Source organism: Ursus americanus, chromosome 9 (assembly GCF_024610735.1).
Source record: "Ursus americanus isolate L20-20 chromosome 9, mUrsAme1.1.p, whole genome shotgun sequence".
Taxonomy (NCBI): Eukaryota; Metazoa; Chordata; class Mammalia; order Carnivora; family Ursidae; genus Ursus; species Ursus americanus.
This window is the reverse complement of record NC_142135.1, coordinates 38,049,356-38,072,007: the sequence shown is the minus strand read 5'-3', so window position 1 is coordinate 38,072,007 and position 22,652 is coordinate 38,049,356. Positions and strand designations below refer to the sequence as shown.

The 22,652-nt window shown below is 39.3% G+C and overlaps 1 protein-coding gene across 3 annotated transcripts in view; it reads left to right on the top strand.

The window, feature by feature from the left end:
* The window catches only part of CPQ (carboxypeptidase Q), a 439,142-nt gene extending 417,515 nt beyond the window's left edge, over positions 1-21,627 (top strand). Inside the window, exon 8 of one of the 3 annotated variants that reach the window (XM_045805901.2) lies at positions 21,155-21,627. In XM_045805901.2, coding sequence (XP_045661857.2) covers positions 21,155-21,318 — 164 coding nt within the window. In that variant the 3' untranslated portion in view covers positions 21,319-21,627. Of the gene's footprint in view, positions 1-1,376; positions 1,526-21,154 lie in introns of those variants that run through there. The other 2 variants (XM_087864711.1, XM_087864710.1) reach the window with 2 other exon arrangements.
* The last annotated feature ends 1,025 nt before the right edge of the window (positions 21,628-22,652 follow it).

Below are 22,652 nucleotides of genomic sequence, written 5' to 3'. Positions count from 1 at the left end.
TCTCTGCCATAGCACACTAAGAAAACAGAGTTGCCACTTTAAAAATCAAGTTTATTAAAAATGAAGCAACATGGTGATAATTGGTTTTTTAAAATGCTTAAAGAAATTCCGAGTGGAAAACAGGGAACAAATTGCAAAAGAGGAAGAGAAATTAGGTAATAAAGACAAGGACAGTTAAAAGGAGAATAAAATAACAAAGAAAAGTGGGTGAGGTTGACAGAGGATAAACTGGAAAGGGAGAGGGTCAAGGAAGAAGCAGAAGGGAAGAAGAGAGACAGGAAAGGCAAGGATATGTGCTTGAGTAATGGACTCAACCAAGGAAATAGAAAAGTGAAGGCCAGAGTAAGAATTATGGAGAAAAAGGGTCAGGGACATCTGTGTCTCAAGAACTGCAGATTGGTGGTGGCCTGGGGGTACGTGAAGAGGGGTAGATCTATCCCTAAGGAAGTTAGGTGTTTGAATTCCTTTGGACGATCTGACGGGGAACTGTCCGCTGCATATGCTAATTCAGACTCTAAAATAAGAGCCAGCCAAGACTCATTACTGAGTTTGGCCAGCCTTTAATGGCAACAGAATTCACTGATGCATATTTAAACTGAATTTTCTAACCAAGGTCTTAAATAAACAGTCGCCAGATGTAACTGAAAATTAGAAGAAGGCTTTCAGTCGTGAGTGTTCCTGTAGGAAAAGTCTGAAAACCCTTCATGTTGCTTTTTCCAAAGTTTTTAGTCATTTGTGGTTTTTAACCCTGGCTAGTATGTTAGCAACTGTTCCATTGCTGGACTGTGTGAATCCTTCTAGTATTTACTTTTTAACATTCTGCAGGGCAGGGAGAGTGGTTCCTACCTGTGATGTAAGGGAAGCCCCTTGCCTGGAATGTTAATTCTACAGGAACAAAGAAACCTTTGAGGGACTTGGATTCTAATGGGACCACCAGAAACTCCTTCCCCCAAAGCTGGGAAATCCAGAGCAGGTCTTCTCAGCCAGCCCAAATCTGCAAAACCGGAGCTGTCAGAGAAAGGTAGAAATGGCAGGAGGCCTGAGAAATCTTGGGAAGGTGTCATTTGGCTGACGGTCCAGATCCAGAGTCTGGAAACTTGGCACTACCTCCCGGCCTTGCTGTCAATCCCGTGCTGGCGACTGGTGCCCTGTTGAGTCTAGAAACTGATGATCACCAGTAGCTTGTGGATAGTTTTCTGTGTTGAGCAGATGCCTTCCGTTACGGTTGGAGCTAAAGGCCGTCTTTACTTACAAGTTTCTTAGGTTAAGTCATAGCGTACGTGATTTTCATTAATGAGAAGCAATAATAATACAGACTAATTTATATTTGTCAATAGGCTGCTTTTTCATATATATCCTGCTATATTTTACTATAGTTAGGTTTGGATCTCTACAAAACCATGAGGCCCTACCATGCTCAAGTGTTTCTGAGAAGCTGGCCAACCCTCCTATTCTTGTCGCCAGTCCTCATTCTAGAGGAAGATCGTTATCTCCAGGTATGCAGAGTTAAAGTCAGTGGTCACTTCGTTCAAACAGATTATTCAGCAGTCAGGGTGACCAGTGTATCCTGGTTTTCCTGGGACATTTCTGGTTTTAGCACTGAAGGTTCTGCATTTCAGGAAGCCCCTAGTCCCAGGAAACCAGAATGGTTGGTCACCTTACCATCTACCATGTGCTGATACAGCTAGCAGAGACCCTAGAAATCACAGTGATTCCTACCCACTCATTTTAAAGTGCTAATTAAAATGAAGGAGTCCTCTTTATCAGTTTATTTTCCTTCTCTTTCAGGTATTTTTTTAGATTGGAGTAAATAATTAAGTACCACGATTGATGATGTAACCATCAGACTGCATTAAAGATAAAATTAAACAAAAGATACTGCAATGTGCCAATAAGACTTTTATAATCCAGGTTGGGATTTAAAAATTAGTCAAAAACATAAAGTGAATCAAAAATTATTAGTAAGCACCTGTATACTACTTGGTACATCAGAGAGATTATTTATGAAATAGTAGCATTTCGGGGAATTTAAAGAATAAAATACACATGAAATGGACATATCATCATTCTATCTAGTTACAACTTTTTTCCCCTGGATAATGTTCACAATAACGTTCACAATAATGTAAACGTTTACACATGAAGACTAGCCTAAAGGCCAGCAAGTGGTATGTCTACTCCTGGCACAGTTACTAACAGACCACTGGCCCCAGACAAGCCATTCAGTTCCCCAGGTCCTAGAATGTCCTCATCGGGAAACGCCAAGCATTGGCAAGAGTTTCCCATGGGACAGCTGGCAGAAGAGAAATATTAGAAGTCAGGAGACTCGTGCTATAATCTTCGTGCTTCATTTACGACCACGTGGCCTTGGACAAGTGAGTTAGATTCTCGGTTTCCTCCTACACAAAATGGAAAGCCACATATAGCCTACAGAGCATGGTTCTTATGAAGATCATGGTAATGTAGGAAGCATGCACAAATGTCACATTCTGCTGTCCTACACAGTGGCCCCTACAGCTTAAGGCAGCATTTAGCATGGGTCACACTTTAGCATGAGGGTAGTAAACTATGGCCTGTAGGCCAAATCTGGCCCACCACCTATTTTTGTAAAGCACTCACACCCATACACGTATATATACATAGAGTCCTCATAACCAGTCATTCTCATCCAATTACATTCATAACCTGCCAGTGATTGCTTTCATGCTACAACAGCAGAGCTGAATAGTTACGTTGCAACAGAGACTGTATGACCTGCCAACTTTACAATATGTAGTCTCTAGCCCCTTGCAAAAATGCTCCACTAACCCTGATCTCGCAGAAAGGGTGCAGGTTGGTGCTCCAATGTCCAAGGCTCCTCTTACGTTCTGTGTCACTATATGATCTCAAGCAAATGATTCCCTCTGTCTGGTTCTCTGACTCTCATATTTCTAAAAGCAGGGGAGTACAAGTCCAACCCCTTCTGTCCTCCCAGAAATGCTGTTAAGATAGGTAAGAAAACAAAAGCATTGATCTTTTCTAAAAGCAAGATTATTCAAAGTATTATTCATAAGGTGGATGATTCAGAAATGATGACTGATGTGTTGTTATTGTTTGATATGAGATCTCTCGTGTACCTCAGTGGGGGATTACTTAGATCAGTGAGAGCATACAGACCCCTGCACCATGGAACTACATCAAACTAAAATAATGCGCCAGAATTGAATTTAATCACAGTATCCAGTCAGGAGTGTGAGTTTTAATTGCTTCTTTATCCCTTTATCCTCTGAAGACTATCATTAAATATTTACAAGACATGAACTTCAGATGATGCCAACATCTCTGCTGAGGTCACCTGACAGCTGGCCATTTTAATCCAGAGGGGGGGGTGGGTGGGCTTCAGGCATATAAGAAAGGACTATTCCCCAGACAGAAGAACAGTGGTGGTGGAAGCACATGGGCTGGTTTGCAGAGCAAATACCAAAGATATTTGTTTATGTTAAAACTTTAATTTGTATTTGATTCTTGGACGCATGACTGATATCCAGGCTGGTTAAGCACACGCACAAGTGATTCTCAAATCTTTGCCTAGCAAGTGCAAATATTGGGACCTCCTCTTTCCTAAGAACTCCATCAAAGCTCCAGGGAGAATCTCCCTAAAGGAGCAACTCTTAATGTGTCTGAAAGCAGCTAAGGAGGCCAAGCCTGATCTTTAAAAGTGACCCTAGCCCAGGTGCAGCCCGTTACAGACCCTACGTACAAAACTCCAGATTTATGGCATAGATAAATTAGTAGGCAATTCTTTGCTCTATGAAAGGAGTCTTCACTTTACAAGCTGATTCACTGCCACGTTCTTTCACTGATCTAGCAAAACCACTAGTGCAGTTCCAATAAAATCTGATTGGTAGAAATGCAGTACGCATATGCTTTTTCATTGCTAATCTGGATGGAAAGATGAAAAGCAGGGTGCACTTTAATCCCCTTGCATCCTAAAATGTAGCTTTTGTCAATGTCTTTTGTTCTCAGCCTAGAAACTTAATGTTACTTACTCATGATTGGCTGGGAGGAATGGGGTGCATGATTCTCTCTTATAACAATGAAACAATAGTATATGATTTTATTGACTAACTCACTCTGATTATCTGCATGAAATTTCAAAAAAGGAAGGACCAGTCATACAGGAATAAGCTAACTGGCCTTTTGGTGATGAGTCATAGTAATATTAATAATAACTACCATACTGAGCGTTATTATATGCCAAGCAGCATTCTACCTCACTAGCCCATTGAAGCTCAAACAAACCTGAAAGGCAGTTATAATTATGATTATTCCTATATTATAGATGGGAAAATCAAGGCACAGAGAGGTAAAATATCCTTCCTCATACCACACGCCGATAACAAGCCCCGTCAGAATTCAAACTCAGTGAATTGGGCTCAATAATTTGTGCTATTAGCCACTCTGCTATATTGATGAGTAAAGCAACTGTCAGGTGCTGAAACGTAGGAGCAAGAGCACTTTATGATACATTTTCTACTTTCAAGAAACTAGTAAGTATGTCAATTACACCTCAATTTAAAAAAAAAACAAAAACTTCTTTTTAATTTTTGAAAAGAAGCTAATAAGAGTATCTGCTTTGGCCCATAAGTGAGAACTGGTATTAGATTTGTCCTCTGCTTTTAAAAAAACAAACAAGGGGGGGCGCCTGGGTGGCACAGCGGTTAAGCGTCTGCCTTCGGCTCAGGGCGTGATCCCGGCGTTCTGGGATCGAGCCCCACATCAGGCTCCTCCGCTATGAGCCTGCTTCTTCCTCTCCCACTCCCCCTGCTTGTGTTCCCTCTCTCGCTGGCTGTCTCTATCTCTGTCGAATAAATAAATAAAATCTTAAAAAATAAAAAATAAAAAATAAATAAAAAAACAAACAAGGGATGCCTGGGTGGCTCAGAGGGTTAAGCGTCTGTCTTCGGCCCAGGTCATGATCCCACGATCCTGGGATCGAGCCCCATATTGGGTTCCTTGCTCAGCAAGGAGCCTGCTTCTCCCTCTGCCTGCCTCTCCCCCTGCTTGTGCACTCTCTCTCTGACAAATAAATAAATAAAATATTTAAAACAAACAAACTAAGAAACTGCAAAATACATCAAAGAGCTAATTTCATACATTGGACAATAGGAAAGTGAGGTCCATGATCCCTAAGGTAAAGAAAACAAAAGATGACTCCTATGATTGCCCCAGTTTTCTGCCTGGAGACACATTTCCAGCCATGGGCCAGGGAGGGGAAACCCAAGCATTACACAGTAGCCTTGCTAACCTGCAAAGACAGAGATTAGAGTTCAGGGAGTCTGAGGCTCCTATGTTTATAGGACAGAAGACCAAAGGAGAGGTAGCTAAACAGAAAAAGAGATCCAGAAATCCTCATTGAGGTTCTCTTTGAGTCTTTATTGCTCATTGAGCTGAGCATGTATAGGGTTAAAATTCTACAAGACACAGCAAAGAACAGCTATCAGGGAGCTCAAGGCTGAACAATTCCTAGAGCCCACAGGGCTGGGAAAATTTTTAATTCTGATGAGCCAAAGTGGAGCAAACTTGTTGGGTATGTGGTGCATTTGACAGACTGGAGAAGATTTCTCCCTAAAAAGAAAGCTTTCAAGGAGACAAGGCATTTCTCCCCAGACAGAGGTAATCCTAATAAAAGTCAAGAGGGACAGTAGCCACTCTGAATCCATTGACCACAGGCAGAGTGAGTTTTGCCCTAAACAAGCAGAATGGGATCAGATATTTGTTACCAAGCATGTAAGGTTGAATTAGAAGAAAGGGAAGGATATAATTTTGGTGATATGTTAAGTCAGACATTCTATTATGGAACTTAATAGAAGGAATTTCAAAAAACACAGGTTCATGTGAGAAGTTACCTGGAAAGAAAAGATGGGCGGTTGTGTGGGCATGGGTCGTCGGGGGATGGCAGATTCATAGGCTTGCCCTTTCCCACCGCTCTGTGAGGCCGAGACTCCTCGTCCTGTGGTCTTCATCTTTCGATGAAGGGATGAATTCAGCACAAGGCAAAAAAAGTCTACAGATCCTCTCACCAGACTCTTTGCTTCTAATCATCATCATAACCTTTAAGCCGAAGTTTATTCATCTGTAAAATGAGGATAATAATAATTAGAGAATCATTATGATGATTTGATAAGATAATGAATGTCAAATGTTTAGTTAAGGCCATGGAACATAGAAAGTACTTAGTAAATCCTGGCTACGATTATGGTCACGATTTTGTTACCTTTTTCATCATTAAATGATATGTCATTGTACAGAACTAATATCCCAGAGACGATAATTAGGAGTGCTATTTCCCGGTCTCTGCACCATGCCCGTCGTGAGAGAGCCTGTGCCACCCTCCAGCATGCTCATAAACAATCTTTACTGCATTAAAGTCAGTAACTTGGGGAGAGCGAGGCTTTTTCCTTTTTGAGCTTCATCTGCGGAATCCCACGCAGTTTTGGATGTAGCCTTAGTCAACTTATTTCTACGGATGTGCTCTACTAGATTGAAAGTTTCATGACATTCCGTGAGAGCAGACACATTTTAGTTATGCCCGCTGTTGTCTGTCCAGAGCTTAGCAAGGTACTTGGTACTTAGTAGGAGTTCCATAGATATCAGATGCGTGATTATGATCTTCTTTTCAATAGTCTTATATCCAAGTCATGTTTGGCGGAATCCCTAGTGGCTGCCTTACTATGCAGCAATGAGTGCAAGCTTAGTACATTGTAAATGTCACCATGATCCTAAGTAGTCATTTAACCTATTTATAATAACTGGACAATTGTTTCTATTCTGTATGAAATTAAACAAGAAGAAATCCATGCTTCATGTTCCATATCCTTCATAATGAGGTTTTCTTACCAGTTTAATTAGTTAGTAAAGGACAGTATACTTTTCACCTTTGTCAAGAATTCTACAGGCTGGGGAGCCTGGGTGGCTCAGTCGTTAAGCGTCTGCCTTCGGCTCAGGACGTGATCCCGGCGTTATGGGATCGAGCCCCACGTCAGGCTCCTCTGCTGGAAGCCTGCTTCTTCCTCTCACACTCCCCCTGCTTGTGTTTCGTCTCTCACTGGCTGTCTCTCTCTGTCAAATAAATAAGTAAAATCTTTAAAAAAAAAAAAAAAGAATTCAAAAGGCTTTAAGAAAAATGACTCAGGAGATGAAACAGCAGGACTCCTGGTGTTATTTATAAATTTTGTGCTGGAAACTATTTCAGGGTCTGTAGCAGCAAATCTCAGGCACCATTTACCTTATCCAATAATTCTGGAGTTTGAGCATAAATGATGAAAGAGCTAATGACATGTTACCCCACAAAGTAGCATTAGTGTCCTTTGTCATCCTTGGACTTTTTCTTTTTTTTTTTTAAGGAACACACAGAAATGTGTAAATTGCGGTTTATCTCACCACAGAAGCATTTAATCAAATGTACTATAATTATATTTTGGGTGGCTATTGAGAATAATCACTATTTCTTCATTATAAGAATTTCCTAAAAATTACATTAATGAGGGTCAACCATAAAAGCATTGGAAATTTAGCTACATTTAAATGTTAAATTTGCACCTCAGCCTTGTAGATTCCCTATAAGCAGATTGCCATGGGCCAGGATCTTTTCATGAGGATAGTCCTCGAACTGATGTTTTACCTTAAGTGAAATGTGTTTGCGTTAAAAGCATATTCATTTCCAGGCTCCATCTTACACATTTGCTTCTTTTGTTTTGGAATTCACAAAGCTTTTCGTGTTTAGCTTATTTTTTCCTTCACTGAATAATAATTTGTAGAAAGTTATATTTTAGAAGGTTTTGTGTAAAAAAAATTTTCATCCTTTTAGCAGATAGTCAACTAAAGGGGCTGCATTTAACTGCCAAATGGGAACCTCTTGGGTGACCAAGAAAGAAAAAGCTTATTTGCATAAATAAAATGAAAGCCAATATGTAAAAAGCTTATTTGCATAAATAAAATGAAAGCTCAATAACTGAGCCAATATTTACCAAAATTTTCACAACTGTCAATGTCTAATTTTGCTCCATTTTCAAGGATGATGGCTTGAGGCAAGAATCATTCACTATGTGTCTATTCTTGTTTTCTCCTTGGAAGGTGAGGTGGAGGAAACCTCACTAATACTTTGCAGCATTAGCCAAGTAGTTTGTCCTCTTTTTGTTGAACCTGCTGTCTTGTACAAAATCATGACCACACTTATTTTGGATAAATTTATGCTGTCTGACACATAAATGAATACGGAGAATAGAAAGAAATCAAGAGACTCTCACTCCCAGATTAATTTTCTTCATTGGCCTAAGCTACCTCTAAATTGATTCACATAACACCATCCCCCTGGTTTCTGGACAGGATACATGTTTTCATTAGTACTTAAATTTTATTTTATATAGCCTCTTTTCAGGTGGGATTGTTTTTAGTAGTAAAACTTAATTTTATATATGTATTTCCTGTTTTCCATGGTGTAGCTTCTTGTGACCTTGACACTACGGTATCTAGAAATGAAAAAAAGCCCATCTCAGGGCAGACTCTTGGTCCATCCAGCCCATAATTCTGCTTCTGACAATGGCCCCCGGAGGAATTTTGTGGAGGCCTTGGCTGCACACCTTGACATGACCTAAAATTATTAAGTGTACCCTCTCAAATAGCCTCATTTCTTTGAAACCTAGTATGGCTTAATCAGCTGTGAATTTATATTCGCTACCTTAAAAGGTACAATTTTAGCCTGTCCTACTTATTGGGGGGATAATGGAGATCCACAGTGTAAATGGAAAGGCATTTGTAGGTTTTCAAGACTGATTCCAATTCCAAATAATGATACCAGCCCTCAGGTGGACTTTCTTGCTAAGAAATACCTGTTGCTTCTTTTCTTTGTCTCATAGCCAGTTCATTCTCTATGCACAGCAAAACATTCAATTCCACAGCAAGCCAACCTTTTTGGTTGTAGCATAGTTTAATCAAAGGTTCTTTGAATAGGTAAAATACCTCCTCTGTCTTTGCTTACAACCTCTTTTTTTAACCTTTTTAATGAGCGTAAAGAAGCCAAAGCTTCCTCTTACAAAAGTCATGATTTCTTTTTCCCTATAAGCTATGTGTTTAAGTGCTTGGATTTTATAAATCCATTAGCCTGGCCATGTGGAAGTGAGAATCACTGGTCAGGGGTTCATAAAGTCTCCCTTGTGACCGCTTTCATGAACGGACATCTTCCTATCAACCAGTTGGCCTTCAATACCATAATCATTTAACAGTGGGTGACAAAACTGGGGCTCCAGCTCTCCCATGTCACCCAGGCATTTCTGCAGTACTCCTGCCAACCAGCCTTCCAGAATTATCAATATTCAGTATGGAAAATAAGTCTAGAACAGCATGTCCACGTAATACTTCCAGTCTGTCTCATTCCCTTGTCTCTGCTGGCCAACAGAATGGGAGATGGCAAGCAGAGACAAAGGTTTGTATCTTAACACCTGCCTTCTGCTGCACAGTAGCTTTGTAACTTTTTTGCATCTGTAGCCAGAAATCAAAATTTGTTCATTTGAGCATGATTATAGGAAAACCCAGGATAATTTTAAGGCTTTCATTGTAAATACCATACTAGAAACAATCTTTAGAGTCTTTCCAAGTCCAAGACCCACATACATTGAATGTTCTGACAGTGTTCTCTGTCAGAAACCATTTTTACTGATGTTTTCTTAGTAGGCGTCATTCCCCAAGTGTGGAGAGAAACTGCAAAAAAGCATTTACAAGGAATCACGTTGGCGCCGATAGGTGGGAATCTTATTGACATGGGGCCATGAAAGAAGAATGGATAATAAGTTCTGTATGGACAAAGGGAGAAAAATAAATTGGAACCAGTATATAAAAATGAGGAAGATTCAAAATTACCCCTCCCAAAGTAGTACCGATGTTATTTTGTGTTACAAAAACAGAGAGAAAGACAGGTGGTATGAGTGTTTCTTTACAGCTCTATACGAAGCTAGAAATACACACGCACACACATAAATCATAAACTCAAAGATAAGGACCTTATCACATACGAATGTGATTGTTCATTTAAGGTTTGTGGGTAGATGGTATTAAATTATAATTTTCTGAAAGGTAAAATCATGACCCTCGTGTGGAAGGTGGAAGGCAGTTCAAGAGAGAAATAAGGATATTAAGGGGTTGGGAGATGTCAAGGACAAGCCCAATATTAAACAGAAACACAGATATATATTTATATCTATCAGTGCTTGCTCGGTGCTTTTGCTTATTAGGGTGCTCATTGGTAAAATTATAGATGATGACTTTGTGAGAAACTTAACTTTTGAGAAGTGAGAATACGATTGTTCTTTTATGGTTTGTATGGTGGTTAATAGTTATAATTAATAGTTATATTAATAGTTATAATTTTCTAAAAGGTAAAATCATGATGTTCATGCAAATATAAAATAAACACATATCAAAGAATTTTATTCAATTAATTAATAAGGAAGCCAGTAGGTATTAATACCAATTGATAGAGCATTTAAGAAACTATGCAATTTAATAAAGAAATATTAGGATAAGATTGCTAGATTAGATTAAAAAAAACTGGTTAATGTCTTAGAGGCCAATAAATTGTAACCTTTAGGATTGTCTGTTCTTCAGGACAGAAATCATTTTCATCTCTACTAGACAAAAATCTATGAGTTAAAATATAAATTCACTAAGTCTGTAACCCCAATCAATAGTAAGCAGTGAGTCAAACTAAGTACATTCTCCTAGAAAATCTTTAGGTGGACTTTGCTCCTGAATGACATGGAAAAGATGTGCCGCCCACCTTTCTGGCCTATTTCTAAGTCGTGGTTGATTTCTCTAACAGTGGTGAAAAGTAAAGAACATATGTGTAACCCGGAACAGAGCGTTTGGATCTCAGCTTGTATATGAAATATCACACGTTTTTAGTAATGAGAACCTACTTGGCAAGAGCTGAGAGTAGAATCCCCAGAAAGCAGGCTTTACTTACCAAAAGTTGCTAGAGAGAGAGAGAGAGAGAGAGAATGAAACCAATCAATATTCTTCTCTACTTTTGTCCAATTTGATATTTAATAATTCTTTCATCTATCAATTTAGCGAGTCAACAAATATTTATTGAGCTTCTATTCCACGCCGGGCATTGGGAATTGGGACAAAAAGACAAAGTTCTTGCCGTTGTGGAGCTTATATTCCAATGGGAAAGACAGGCAGCAAATAATGAAACTGTTACAAGAATACTGTACTTTTAAAGATTTTATTTATTTATTTGACAGAGACAGCTACAGCCAGCGAGAGAGGGAACACAGCAGGGGAGTGGGAGAGGAAGAAGCAGGCTCCCAGCGGAGGAGCCTGATGTGGGGCTCGATCCCATAACGCTGGGATCACGCCCCGAGCCGAAGGCAGACGCTTAATGACTGCGCTACGCAGGCACCCCAAGAATACTGTACTTTTAGACAGTGAAAAGGAGGAGAATGAGAGATCAGAGGGGAGGAATTCTAGATAGAATGGCCCAGGAACTCTCAGGAGGACTGGCAGGCCCATGAGAGTGTGGCCCAGACAGAGCAGAGGACTTGGTGACAGATGTGCTCTGCTGTTCATCTTCTGATAGGTAGTCCCAGGCTCCCCACTGTATGAACATAATTTAAGTCTTCACTTTTTCATGGTCCAGGACACCTCCTATTTGAATTTCTGTCTCCATGTCATGAGGCAGAAATTGGTATGGGGGACCAGAGCAATGAACGGGATAAATTGTGCAAATTGTTTCCCACTGTGGAGTAAGTAGTTACAGATTCCTGGGATACGACAGTGAGAGAAGGTACAGAACACTGGTTAGGAGCACGGTTTTTAGATCAGAGACACCTGGATTTGAATCCTATCTCTACCACTTACTATTGTATGACTTTAGACAAGTTCCTTAAATCTATTTTCCATCTGTTAATGACACGTGTTGATCAGCCCCTCACGGGGTTACATGAAATAATCTCCATAAAGCCCTAAGCACACAAGAAGCACTCAACAAATAGTGTCCTTGTTATTCCTGCTGTGGGAGAGTCTGTAGTACCAGCTTTGTGCAGCAGGGATTAATTAGTCTTGAGGTTGCTATATAGGTCTTCAACGTTATAGAAAGATGAATCATTATCATAGAGTTCAGGTACATGGGAACTGGAGGCTCACCAGGTCTGGTGGTGTTGACTTAAGCTATGTGGTCAAAGTTATGCCAGCAGCCAATCCAAGCTTTACAAAGAGATAGAAGGTGCAGGCTTATGCCCTGAACCTTTTCAGCACAGACTCGGCAATTCTTGGGTAAATTAAGAGTTTAGAAACTAAAATTATAATACTTTTTATGGAGTTTTGACTGGGGATGTGTTTTCCTTTCCTTTCTTTTCTTTTCTTTTCTTTTCTTTTCTTTTCTTTTCTTTTCTTTTCTTTTCTTTTCCTTTCTTTTCCTTTCCTTTCCTTTCCTTTCCTTTCCTTTCCTTTCCTTTCCTTTCCTTTCCTGTTCTTTTTTTTTCCTTTCCTGCTTAGAAGTTGCTTTCTCTTCTGGAGAGCTATGGGTTAGGAAACTATTAATTAACTGCTTCGCACTCTGATTTTCAAAGAGATTTAATACAGTAGGGATAAAGCTGCCCTTTTTGAAAAGGAAGATTAAATGTCTGCAAAGTCCATGAATTGATTTTCTAATTGTTTTGGCAATAATGTTTTTCATTGATAATGTTGCTAAAAGAAATAATTTTAATTAAAGTTTAAATGTCTTTTCAGTTTTTATAGATTCTAGAGGGACCATTTTCTTGCAGGGAATAAGTTAAGACCATAACATTCTTCTCTAACCCCACAATTATGACCAGGGGAATGTCTGTAATACATTCCATTGCAATTAAATTGCATACCCCAGACTGTTCAAGATCTGTTTATAAAGGAGAAATGGATTTTCCACAGCTGCTTGCCTGTTAGTGCATCTTTCATGCAACGTTGCAGCAGCCAATGTATGTGCTGAAATAACAGACTTGAATTTAAACTTTCAAAGCTTTCAGATGTCTTTCAAAAACTTCTCATTGCATGAATTGCTTAATTTGTGTACATGAAAATCCACTGATGACAAATGAATGAGAGTCAACCTACAAAAAGAGGAGGCTGTGAGAATCTTTGTATATTTGCCCCCCCATCTTTTTAGGAATTAGTAGGTATTCAGTCTTGTTCCAATATCCTGCACAGAGCACAGTCATTACTGAGATCTCTCTGTGAAGATTGGAATCTGCTGTGAACAGGATGGGGCAGGTTGGATATTTCTTACAATATTCACTGGACCATCTTCACCCAGTCACACAGCTGGAAAATACTTTCTGAGATGAATGTTTATAGAAAAGATTCAGAGAGGAGAGGAGAGAAAGGGATGAGAAGGAGGAGAAGGAACAATAATCCAAGCCAGTTCAAGGTGGGGTCATATAGAATAGACGTGGTCCAGGTATTTCATCTTTAAAAACAGTTGTCAGAATTTCAGCTTATTAAATTAGAATTTTAGGTCCCTCTAAGTTGCATTTAATTAATCAAGCTGCTGTGTATGTATTGGGTCATCCCTATGGATCTATAACATCTGTAATAAGTATTAATTGAGTGCCTACTAATTTTCACCAGAACCTTGAAAGTCAGATCTTAATAGCCCCATCTGATGAGTGAGAAAACTAAGGCTAAAAAGCCTTCTATGAGTCACCCAAAGTCACCCAGTTATTAAGCAGAAGAGTTTGAATTTGAACCCAGGCCTGTCTGACTCTAACCCCTGTGTTCTCAGCTGTATCTCCCTCCATAGGTCCAACTTCTTGGCTGGCAATCTCAAGGATATGTCTTCACATCCTTAAATTCCAAACCTCCTTTAGAAATAATTTCCTAACAGTGAGCTGCCCTAATAATGCTCTGGTTTATTTCCAGGGGGTGAATGTTGGCCTTCAGAGCAGGCTCCTTCCTACCAGCTTTCTATTTCTAAAAAGCATTTGATGATTCCCTGTTCAGAGCTCATATACCTGTCAAAAGAGACTGCAATTTATCCCCAGGGATAGTTAACATTCCCTCCACCCATGAGAGCATGTCAGGTGCTCTTAGAAATTGAAATGCAGGCTCTCGCTCCGTGCTGGACTTTTAGAGCAGTAGCTGTCACTGATAAAATGTCTCCTCGGAATTGCAGAGACAAAGCTGCAAGGCAGCCAGCAGGCCCACCTTCTATTGCCTGTGGTTATCAGCATTCTCACTGGTAATATCGGATTTTCTGGAGTTGTTTTAGTTTTATAAAATGTTCGTGGGAACTTCGATGCTCTCTGAGGAAATGCCTTCTGTAATGTTCCAGTGGTGAGGGGAGGCGGCCAAATTCCCACCCATCTGGAGGGCAAGTTCTTTCAGTCTGAGACTGAAAGGGAATTTCAGAGGCCTGGAGAGGGCATACACAAGTATATCTTGCTTCTATTTTTTCAATATGGAATTTGGAGCCTTTCCTGTCAGCCATCATGCAGTGTCTTTAAGAAGCGCTGGATTGGAGGAAAACAGCCCCAAGTGAGCCATACTCTGTCTGCTGCAATGAAATGTCCTTTCCTGTTTCTTCGTGTACACGATTCTAATTCATCTTCCATCTACCCTCGGTGACTTTCACTCTTTGGACTCCTTGACTTTGTCCTTAACTTGTACCTGAATTTGCATTCTCTGGATCCCAGAGAGCATATGCTCCTCACCAGTTTCAGCTCGTTCTAAAATGTCACGGTTTCTGTGCAAATGCTTCTTGTTCCTACCAAAGTAAACACACAGATTTGTCTCTCCTGGGTGTGCAGTGAGATCATGAATAAGGAATCTTCTGGTTTTAAAATGGACCTCTGGCCTTTTCACTGGGAATTTTGGTTATCTTCGTCCATATGCTTTCTAGAGAATTTCAGAAACTAGGATATTCTCATGTGGCCCTGGTCTTTGTCACTTGCCCCCCAGACTATACCTCTTCCCTAGCCTTCTCTTCACCACCGTGGTGTTTACACAACTCCACCTCTACATTCCTCTGGAGCATCTCCCTAAGGTGCAACTCTAGTCTCCCTGCCTTCCTGCCCAATGGCTCCCAAGGGCTCTTGGGAACCAATTGTACATATAATGAATGTACAATGAACTACATTCCATCTATTTTCAGCCTTATATTCAGGACCTTCCACAGCTGGTTACCAATAATTTATCTGCCAATAATTAACCTAAGTTACCCCCCCATACACACTTCACCCAAACTGGAATGCTGATGTACTCTTTCACCTGGAATGTTTGCGCCCCATCTCTTGTCTGTTGGCATCTTAAGTACTTACGTTAAAATTCTCTTTTACCACTCTGTATCAATCCTCACCTTTCACTGTCTTATATTGTGGCCCTGGAGGCTGTTATGGACTGCATTAACAAATCACGCCTTCCCTCTGGCTTATGATTGGGTTTGGCAATGGGGAGGCCCCATAGGATATGGGAGGCACCAGCAGGAAACTGACTGATTCCCTGGCTTCTACAAATAGCCACGCCTCCTCTGGTGACCCTCTCCTGCAGCCAGAGCTGCTTTCTTTGCCTTCTAAGCCTGGGAGTGGTAATGGCGCTCGGCGCTCTTTGTTGCCAGCCCTAGGTGCTTCAGCATCTCTTCTGCTCTGTTTAACCCTGAGCACTCTTTGTAAATAGTCCTTTCACCAGATTCTCCAGGTTACCTATTTGGAGCATCCCATCTGTTTCCGACAAGAACTCTGACTGGTACAGCACCTTCAAGGGCCAGTTCACTCATAAAATTCACCAGTTTCATTCATTAGCTCAACAAATGCACCTTCATCTTCTACTTGGCACTATGTTACAGACACTGATGACAGAGTAGAGAACAAAACGGAGGCCTTGCCTTCTGAGAGCTTACAGCATAGTGGGGAAATCCGATGTCAAACCTGCAATTATAACAAAAGATGGTGGAGATTATAAGAGAAGTATGGAGTGCACACAGCAAGGGGACCTAGCCTAGGGGCCAAAGAAGGTCATTCAGCTACATGAGCCATCTGCTCTCTTTGTCCTTTCCTCATGGCACTCAGTCCATTCTGTGTTATTATTGCTTGTGGACACTCTGTCAAAAGCTATCTCTTTTAAGAGCAGCAGCTGTGTCTTTTTCACCTTTATGCCTGCCTCAGTCCTTAGACCACTGCCTAGAATATTGTAGGAACTCAAGTACTTGTCCAGTTGAACTGATCGAGCCTTCTGAATATTTGTGGACCTCAGCTCCAGCCCATTCACTGACGATTTTACATTATCAGGTGGGAGGATGGTCAGACCCCACTTTTTCAGAGCCACTGGGCTAACAGAAAACATGTTTTACTAGTTTAGAAAGAAAAATCATGGAATTGGAAGAACTCTCCTCCACATGGGTGAAGGGTTTGATAGGCATTGTCAGTTTAATATACCCGGTTTTGGATATTTACTGGCAGGCATTGGAGTCATTAGTTGTCAGAGGTGAGAGTTGAGTTTTTCTTTTATACTTTTTTTTTTTTAGCCTCACTGGCTTGCATTGTGTTTAATAGCACCATAGCTGAACTCAGTGTGAAATATGAATGGAGAGAAATCTAAATTCTACTTCAGAGCAAGGAGTCTGGGGACATAGACTGAGGAAGACCTTGGCACAAAGTTTTAAAAACTTGGGTTGGGATAGAGAAAATGTAGACAGCATCCTGAGGCCATGAAGGTGTCAGGAACAAGGACAGGGTCCAATCCACAGGGCAGGAAGTAGAGGACTATGGGAAGAGAACTCTGCTAACATGCTAGACCAGAAGTTTGTAGATACATTCTTCCCCTCAAAAAATAATTTTGGGTAAAACGATAATTGTCTTTCTATAATACATGGCTTAGTGAGGCCAAGCAAGGGAATTCCTCAGAGATGAAAAATGGTAAAGCAAAAATTTATAGAGGTAAGAAAACTCTGGAGCCTGGCATTTGTGTGAGGGTATCTGCCAATTCCTGTTTCCCTGGACAGTGGTTTTTAATGAGCAGTGAGTGCATCTGGAGATAAAGAGGCCCTAGTGTCCTTATGTAAGATATTGATTAACTTTGGCTAAATATGTGAGCTATGATTTCTAAGGTTTCCACTGATGGAATTGAAATAAAGTATCTAACCTCCAAACTAGTAGAGTAGGAGGGGAATAAAGGAAGGATGGGGGGGGGGGGGTAAGTCAACACAAAGGAAGGCAAGAAAGAAAAGGGGAAAAAAAACCAAATCTAAAAAACAAAATTAACAAATAGAAAGCAAAAACTAGGATGGCATAAATGAATTCAATTTAATAGTAATCACAGTCTTCATAAAGAAATTATACTGTCGAGTTAAAATTCAGACTGTTAGACTAGATTTTTAAAATTCAACTTTAAAGTCTTCATAAGTGAAACCTCTAAAAACATAAGGAGCGAGGTAGAGTGCAAGTAAAATGATGGGAGAAGACATACTAGGGTAAAGGAAGAAGGTAGGGCTATATTAAATATTAGGAAAAGCTAACTTCAAGACAAAAAGCATTACTAAAACTGAAGAGAATAACTAAACATTAATAAAGATGTTCAATTTTCCAGGAAGCTGTAATTCTAAATTTGTATGCCCCAATAGCGTAAGTTTGAAATATATAAAAAAGAAATTGCTGGAACTACAAGAAAAAAAAATACAGAATCACAGAGGGACATTTTCACATATCCCTCTCAAAACTGATAGCTCAAATAGACAATAAATCAGTAAGATGTTAAACGATTTGAAGAAACAAGCTTGATCTCACACATATACACAACACACAGAAAACACATTCTTTTCCACACATGGAACATTTATAAAAATGGATCATACAATAGGCCACAGAGAAAATCTCAATAGAATGAAAAGAATCTGTATCATACAGCCTGCATTCTCTAAGTTAAATTAGAAATCAATAATGAAAAAATAACTAAGGAAACCCCCATACTTTTAAAAATTAGAAAACACATTGTAACTTATGAGTCAAAGAAAAAAATCAAACCAGGAATTGGTGACTATTTAGAATTGAGTGACCTTGAAAATACTGCTCAGAATTGGTGGGATATAGATATAGCTAAAGCAGCAGTAGGAGGAAGATTGTAGTCTTCTTGCTTATGCTGGAGACAGAGAAAGCTGATAAGCAATAAACTGAACATGCAACTCAAGACGTTAAAAAGAAAAGCAAATAAAGCCAAAGCAAGAAGGAGGGAAACAATAAATGTGAGTAGGAATCAATGGAAGAAAAACCAATCTATAGTAGAGTGTGTTAAAAAAATTGTCTTTTTCTTTTTTTTCCAAAAGACTAATACAACTGACAAACTGCTGGCAAGACTGATGAACAAAAAAGAGAGAAGACATTAGTAACTAATACGGAGAATGAAAAAAAGTGCATTCCCATACATGCAGACATCAACAGAGATAAACACAGGATATTCCTGATAACTTCATGCTGATTATTTTGATTTTGATTATTTTGAATATTTGGGCAAAACTCACACATTCCTTAAAAAATATAATTTCCAAAGTTAATTCAAGAAGAAATACAAAATCCCAATAGCCCAATAACCAGGATAGAAATCGAATCATTAGTTAAAATATTTACCATAAGCAAAGTATCAGACTTAGATGGTTTTGTGAAGAGTTCTACAAAAAAACCAGGAAGTGATTCATTCTAATCTTACACAAACTGCTCCAGAGTGTACAGAAGAAGGAACACCTGCCTTTTTATGAATTAGATATATCCTTGATGCTAAAAATGGATAGCCACAAACAGAAAATGCAATTTTTTTAAATGTATAATTTCCAATTAGCGACAAAAAGTATAAGCCTTGGAGAAAAGAAAACTAACAAAAAGGTATGCAAGCTGTATCACAAAACTAAATAAAGATGCTACAGAAGACTTCAATAAATGGAAACATATCATGGGGCGCCTGGGTGGCACAGCGGTTAAGCGTCTGCCTTCGGCTCAGGGCGTGATCCCGGCATTATGGGATCGAGCCCCACATCAGGCTCCTCTGCTATGAGCCTGCTTCTTCCTCTCCCACTCCCCCTGCTTATGTTCCCTCTCTCGCTGGCTGTCTGTATCTCTGTCGAATAAATAAATAAAATCTTTTTAAAAAATAAATAAATAAATGGAAACATATCAATACAACATTTTCATGGATAAGAATACAATATCCTAATAGAAAGATGTGAGTTTTCCCCAAACTGACTTGTCGATTAACACAATTTCCATCAAAATCTAAAAATATTCTTTGTACAATTTTAAAATGATTCCAAACTTCATCTGAAAGATCAGTTGAGAATAGTAAGACATTCCTGAAGGGGAAGGAAGAGAAGGTGACAGAATTTGCTCTGCCAGATTACAAGAAATAGAAAACAGTAGTAATTAAGCTACTAGTCGTAATTAAGACACTTCTTATTCTTAGTATCTAAAATATTTTAAGAATTCCTACAAATCAGTAAGAAAAGACAAATCAATTGAAAAATGGGCAAAAGGCATGAAAAAGCATTACACAAAAGAGAAACATAAATGACAAAAAATACATATAAGAAAACATGCTCAATCTCACTAATAATTTTAAAAATTAAAGTTAAAATCATAATGAGATAATATTTCATACCTACCAGATTAGCAAATATTAGCTTGACAAGAGCAAGTGCTAGAGAGGATGTGAAACAAGAGGAAGACTCATATACTGACAGCGGAAATGCACGTTGGAAAGGGCAACATTTTGGAATTACACGATAAAATTAAACACACACCTACTGTATAGCCCAGCAATTCCATTCCTTTATTTAGATGCTAGAGAATGCTGCTAGCAACATATAATAACAGAAAACTGGAAACAACCTAAATGTCCATCATCACAAAAATGGATAAATAAATGCAATGAAATAACATACAACAATAAGAAATGAAAGTACTATAGCTATACACACTGAGCGGAGGAAGCAAGTCACAGAAATATATCTAGTGTATATGTTTCAAAGGCAGACAGTGTTAAACATTTATTTATTTATTTAGTTAGTTAGTTATTTGTAATGCCATCTAAATATACGGCAAAATCATTATTTTTTTAAATCGAAGAGTGATTAACACACAAGCAGAATGGGAAAGTGGGTACCCCTGGAGGGAGGAAAAGATCGGCAGGGGGTGGGGGAACTCATAAAATGGGCCTCAAAGGTACCGGTATTATTTTTCCCGCGTTGGATTGTGGGCATACGCATACTTTTTATATAGTCACCCATCCGTGATACGCATTTGTGTTCTCTGCAATCTTCTGTAGTTCACAATAAGACAGTATGTACATAAGCTAATACGGCCAGACGATAAAGAACTGCAGTTGGAATCCATGAACTGGGCCCCGGAGGTTCTGAAGGATGACTAACAGACGGCAGAGACTCCCCAGAGCTATGGTCCATGGTGGAAGCTAGAGAAAGCTTCACTAGGGAGAGAAGAAAGCTCTTAAGTGGGGCAGAGATGCCTGCTGGGGCCCTTAGAGTCGTTGGGAAATTTCATGGGAAGTAGATGAGTGATTTGAGAAGAGAACTTGAGCAAAGGAGTGTGGGTTTTCTCTTGTATCCAGGAAGGTACATAATTTGTACTCTTGCAGATACAAAAGCAGATATTATCTTTTTATAAATAAATAGGACATTTGTATCAGTTACTTAAACAAATAAAGGTTTATTTTCTTTAACGTGGCAGATAGTCCAGAAGCAGGCAACGTAGAGCCTGTTCAGTGGGCTAGCAGTGTTTTCTAAATCCAGGCTCCTTCTGTCTTTCCACTCGGCCGTTTTGGGTGTGTGGGCTTTTTGGCCCATGCAGCTCCAAACTTTTCATCTACTTTTAATGCAGCACTAGGACATTTTCCTGACCCTTGTCAGCAAAGTAAAGGCTTTCCTAGAACTCTCCCACAGCCTGCCACTCATATCCTAATAGTAAGAATGGTGTTCACTTGGCCATTTCGTGCTGCCGGAGAGCCTGGGAAAGTAACGACTTTGCCATTGGGACCTGCATAGTAGGAGCAGGAAGAGTGAAGTGGGGAAGAGTAGCGATGGTTTCTGAGCAGCTGTTTGGCCATCTCTGTCGAAATACTTCACTAAGAATTCTTCCTCTCTTCTCCCCAGGAGCCAGTCTACTTGATGATCTCTATAAATATTTCTCCTTCCATCACTCCCATGGAGACACCATGACTGTCATGGACCCAAAGCAGATGAATGTGGCTGCCGCTGTTTGGGCTGTTGTCTCTTATGTCATTGCAGACATGGAAGAAATGCTGCCCAGGTCTTAGCAAGAACAAGAAAGCAAGCACTTTTGTCCTTTCTGGCCAGGAATGCTGGGCCTGCAGCTCCAGGAAGTCCCTCTGCAACTAACAATTTCATCTCACCTGATCCATTTTCAAAGCACAGTACTTTCTCATACTTTGTTACTATCTTTCTTGATACTTTCCAAATTCTCTGTTTCTAGAGGAAGAAATGATCCCCACCCCCACATGGAGTCAAAATATGGTAGGGATCACAGTGGGGACCTTTCTTTATACCACCTGTAAAAATTATTGATTCTGCTTTGAAAGTAAATACTGGATAAATATTTGGAAGCACTCTGGTTTTTATGTGTGTATTGATAAACATTAAATCAAATACAGTGACACCAATTTTTATGTTATTTTTCAAAGGAGTTGAGGAATACACAATTGTAGCATGGTCTTAATTGAATGTGTGGAGGCATTTGGCTTTCTAATTTGTACATTTTCATTTCACTAGAATTTTTAAAATCAAATATGAATTTTTTTAATTAACAGAAAAAAAAGATATCACCATTTGGAGATAAAAATCAAGTGTGTATAAACTAGTTGCCTTATTAAACATAAGTACTAAGGTCTATCACCAGGTAAGTGTTAACAATATTTTACATTTATGTTTTATATATTTCACACAATATTTCTATGATTATGTTTTATATATTCACATAATATTTCTATGAAGTTGGAGCTTATTCCCATTTTGCTGTTAATGCAGTTGAGACCCAACGAGGCTAAATAATACTTACAGGGCCCAATAGAGCAAAAACATTGATTCCCATCCATTCTGGGAATAATACCGACTATTTTTCCACACACAATGTCCAGTACTCAATTTAAAAAAATAATTTGAAAAACTGCAAGAAAAAAATAAATGCATTGTCAAGAGTTAAAGCAAATGAGAGCCAGACTAAAAGATAACCCAGATGCTAGAACTATCAGAGGGGACTCTAGCGTGACTGCGATTGATACATTAAAGATCTAGGACTACATGTATGCACAGAAGAAGGAGGATTTCAACAGAGAGATGAAAACTATAAAAGGGTCAAATGTCAATGCCAAAATAAAAAATATAATATCGGAGATGAAGCATTTCCTTGTTGGGTGTATTAGCAGACTGAACAAGGCCGAGGAAAGAATAGATGAACTTGAAAATAGTTGAATAAAAATTGCCCAAACCAAAACACGAAGGGAAGAAATAGTGAAGGAAAATAAACAAACAAGCACCAGAATGGAGCTTCCAAGAGTTGCGATCTAATATGTATGTGGTCTAATATACATGTAATTGGCTATCAAGGGGTCTAACATACATGTAATTGAATTTC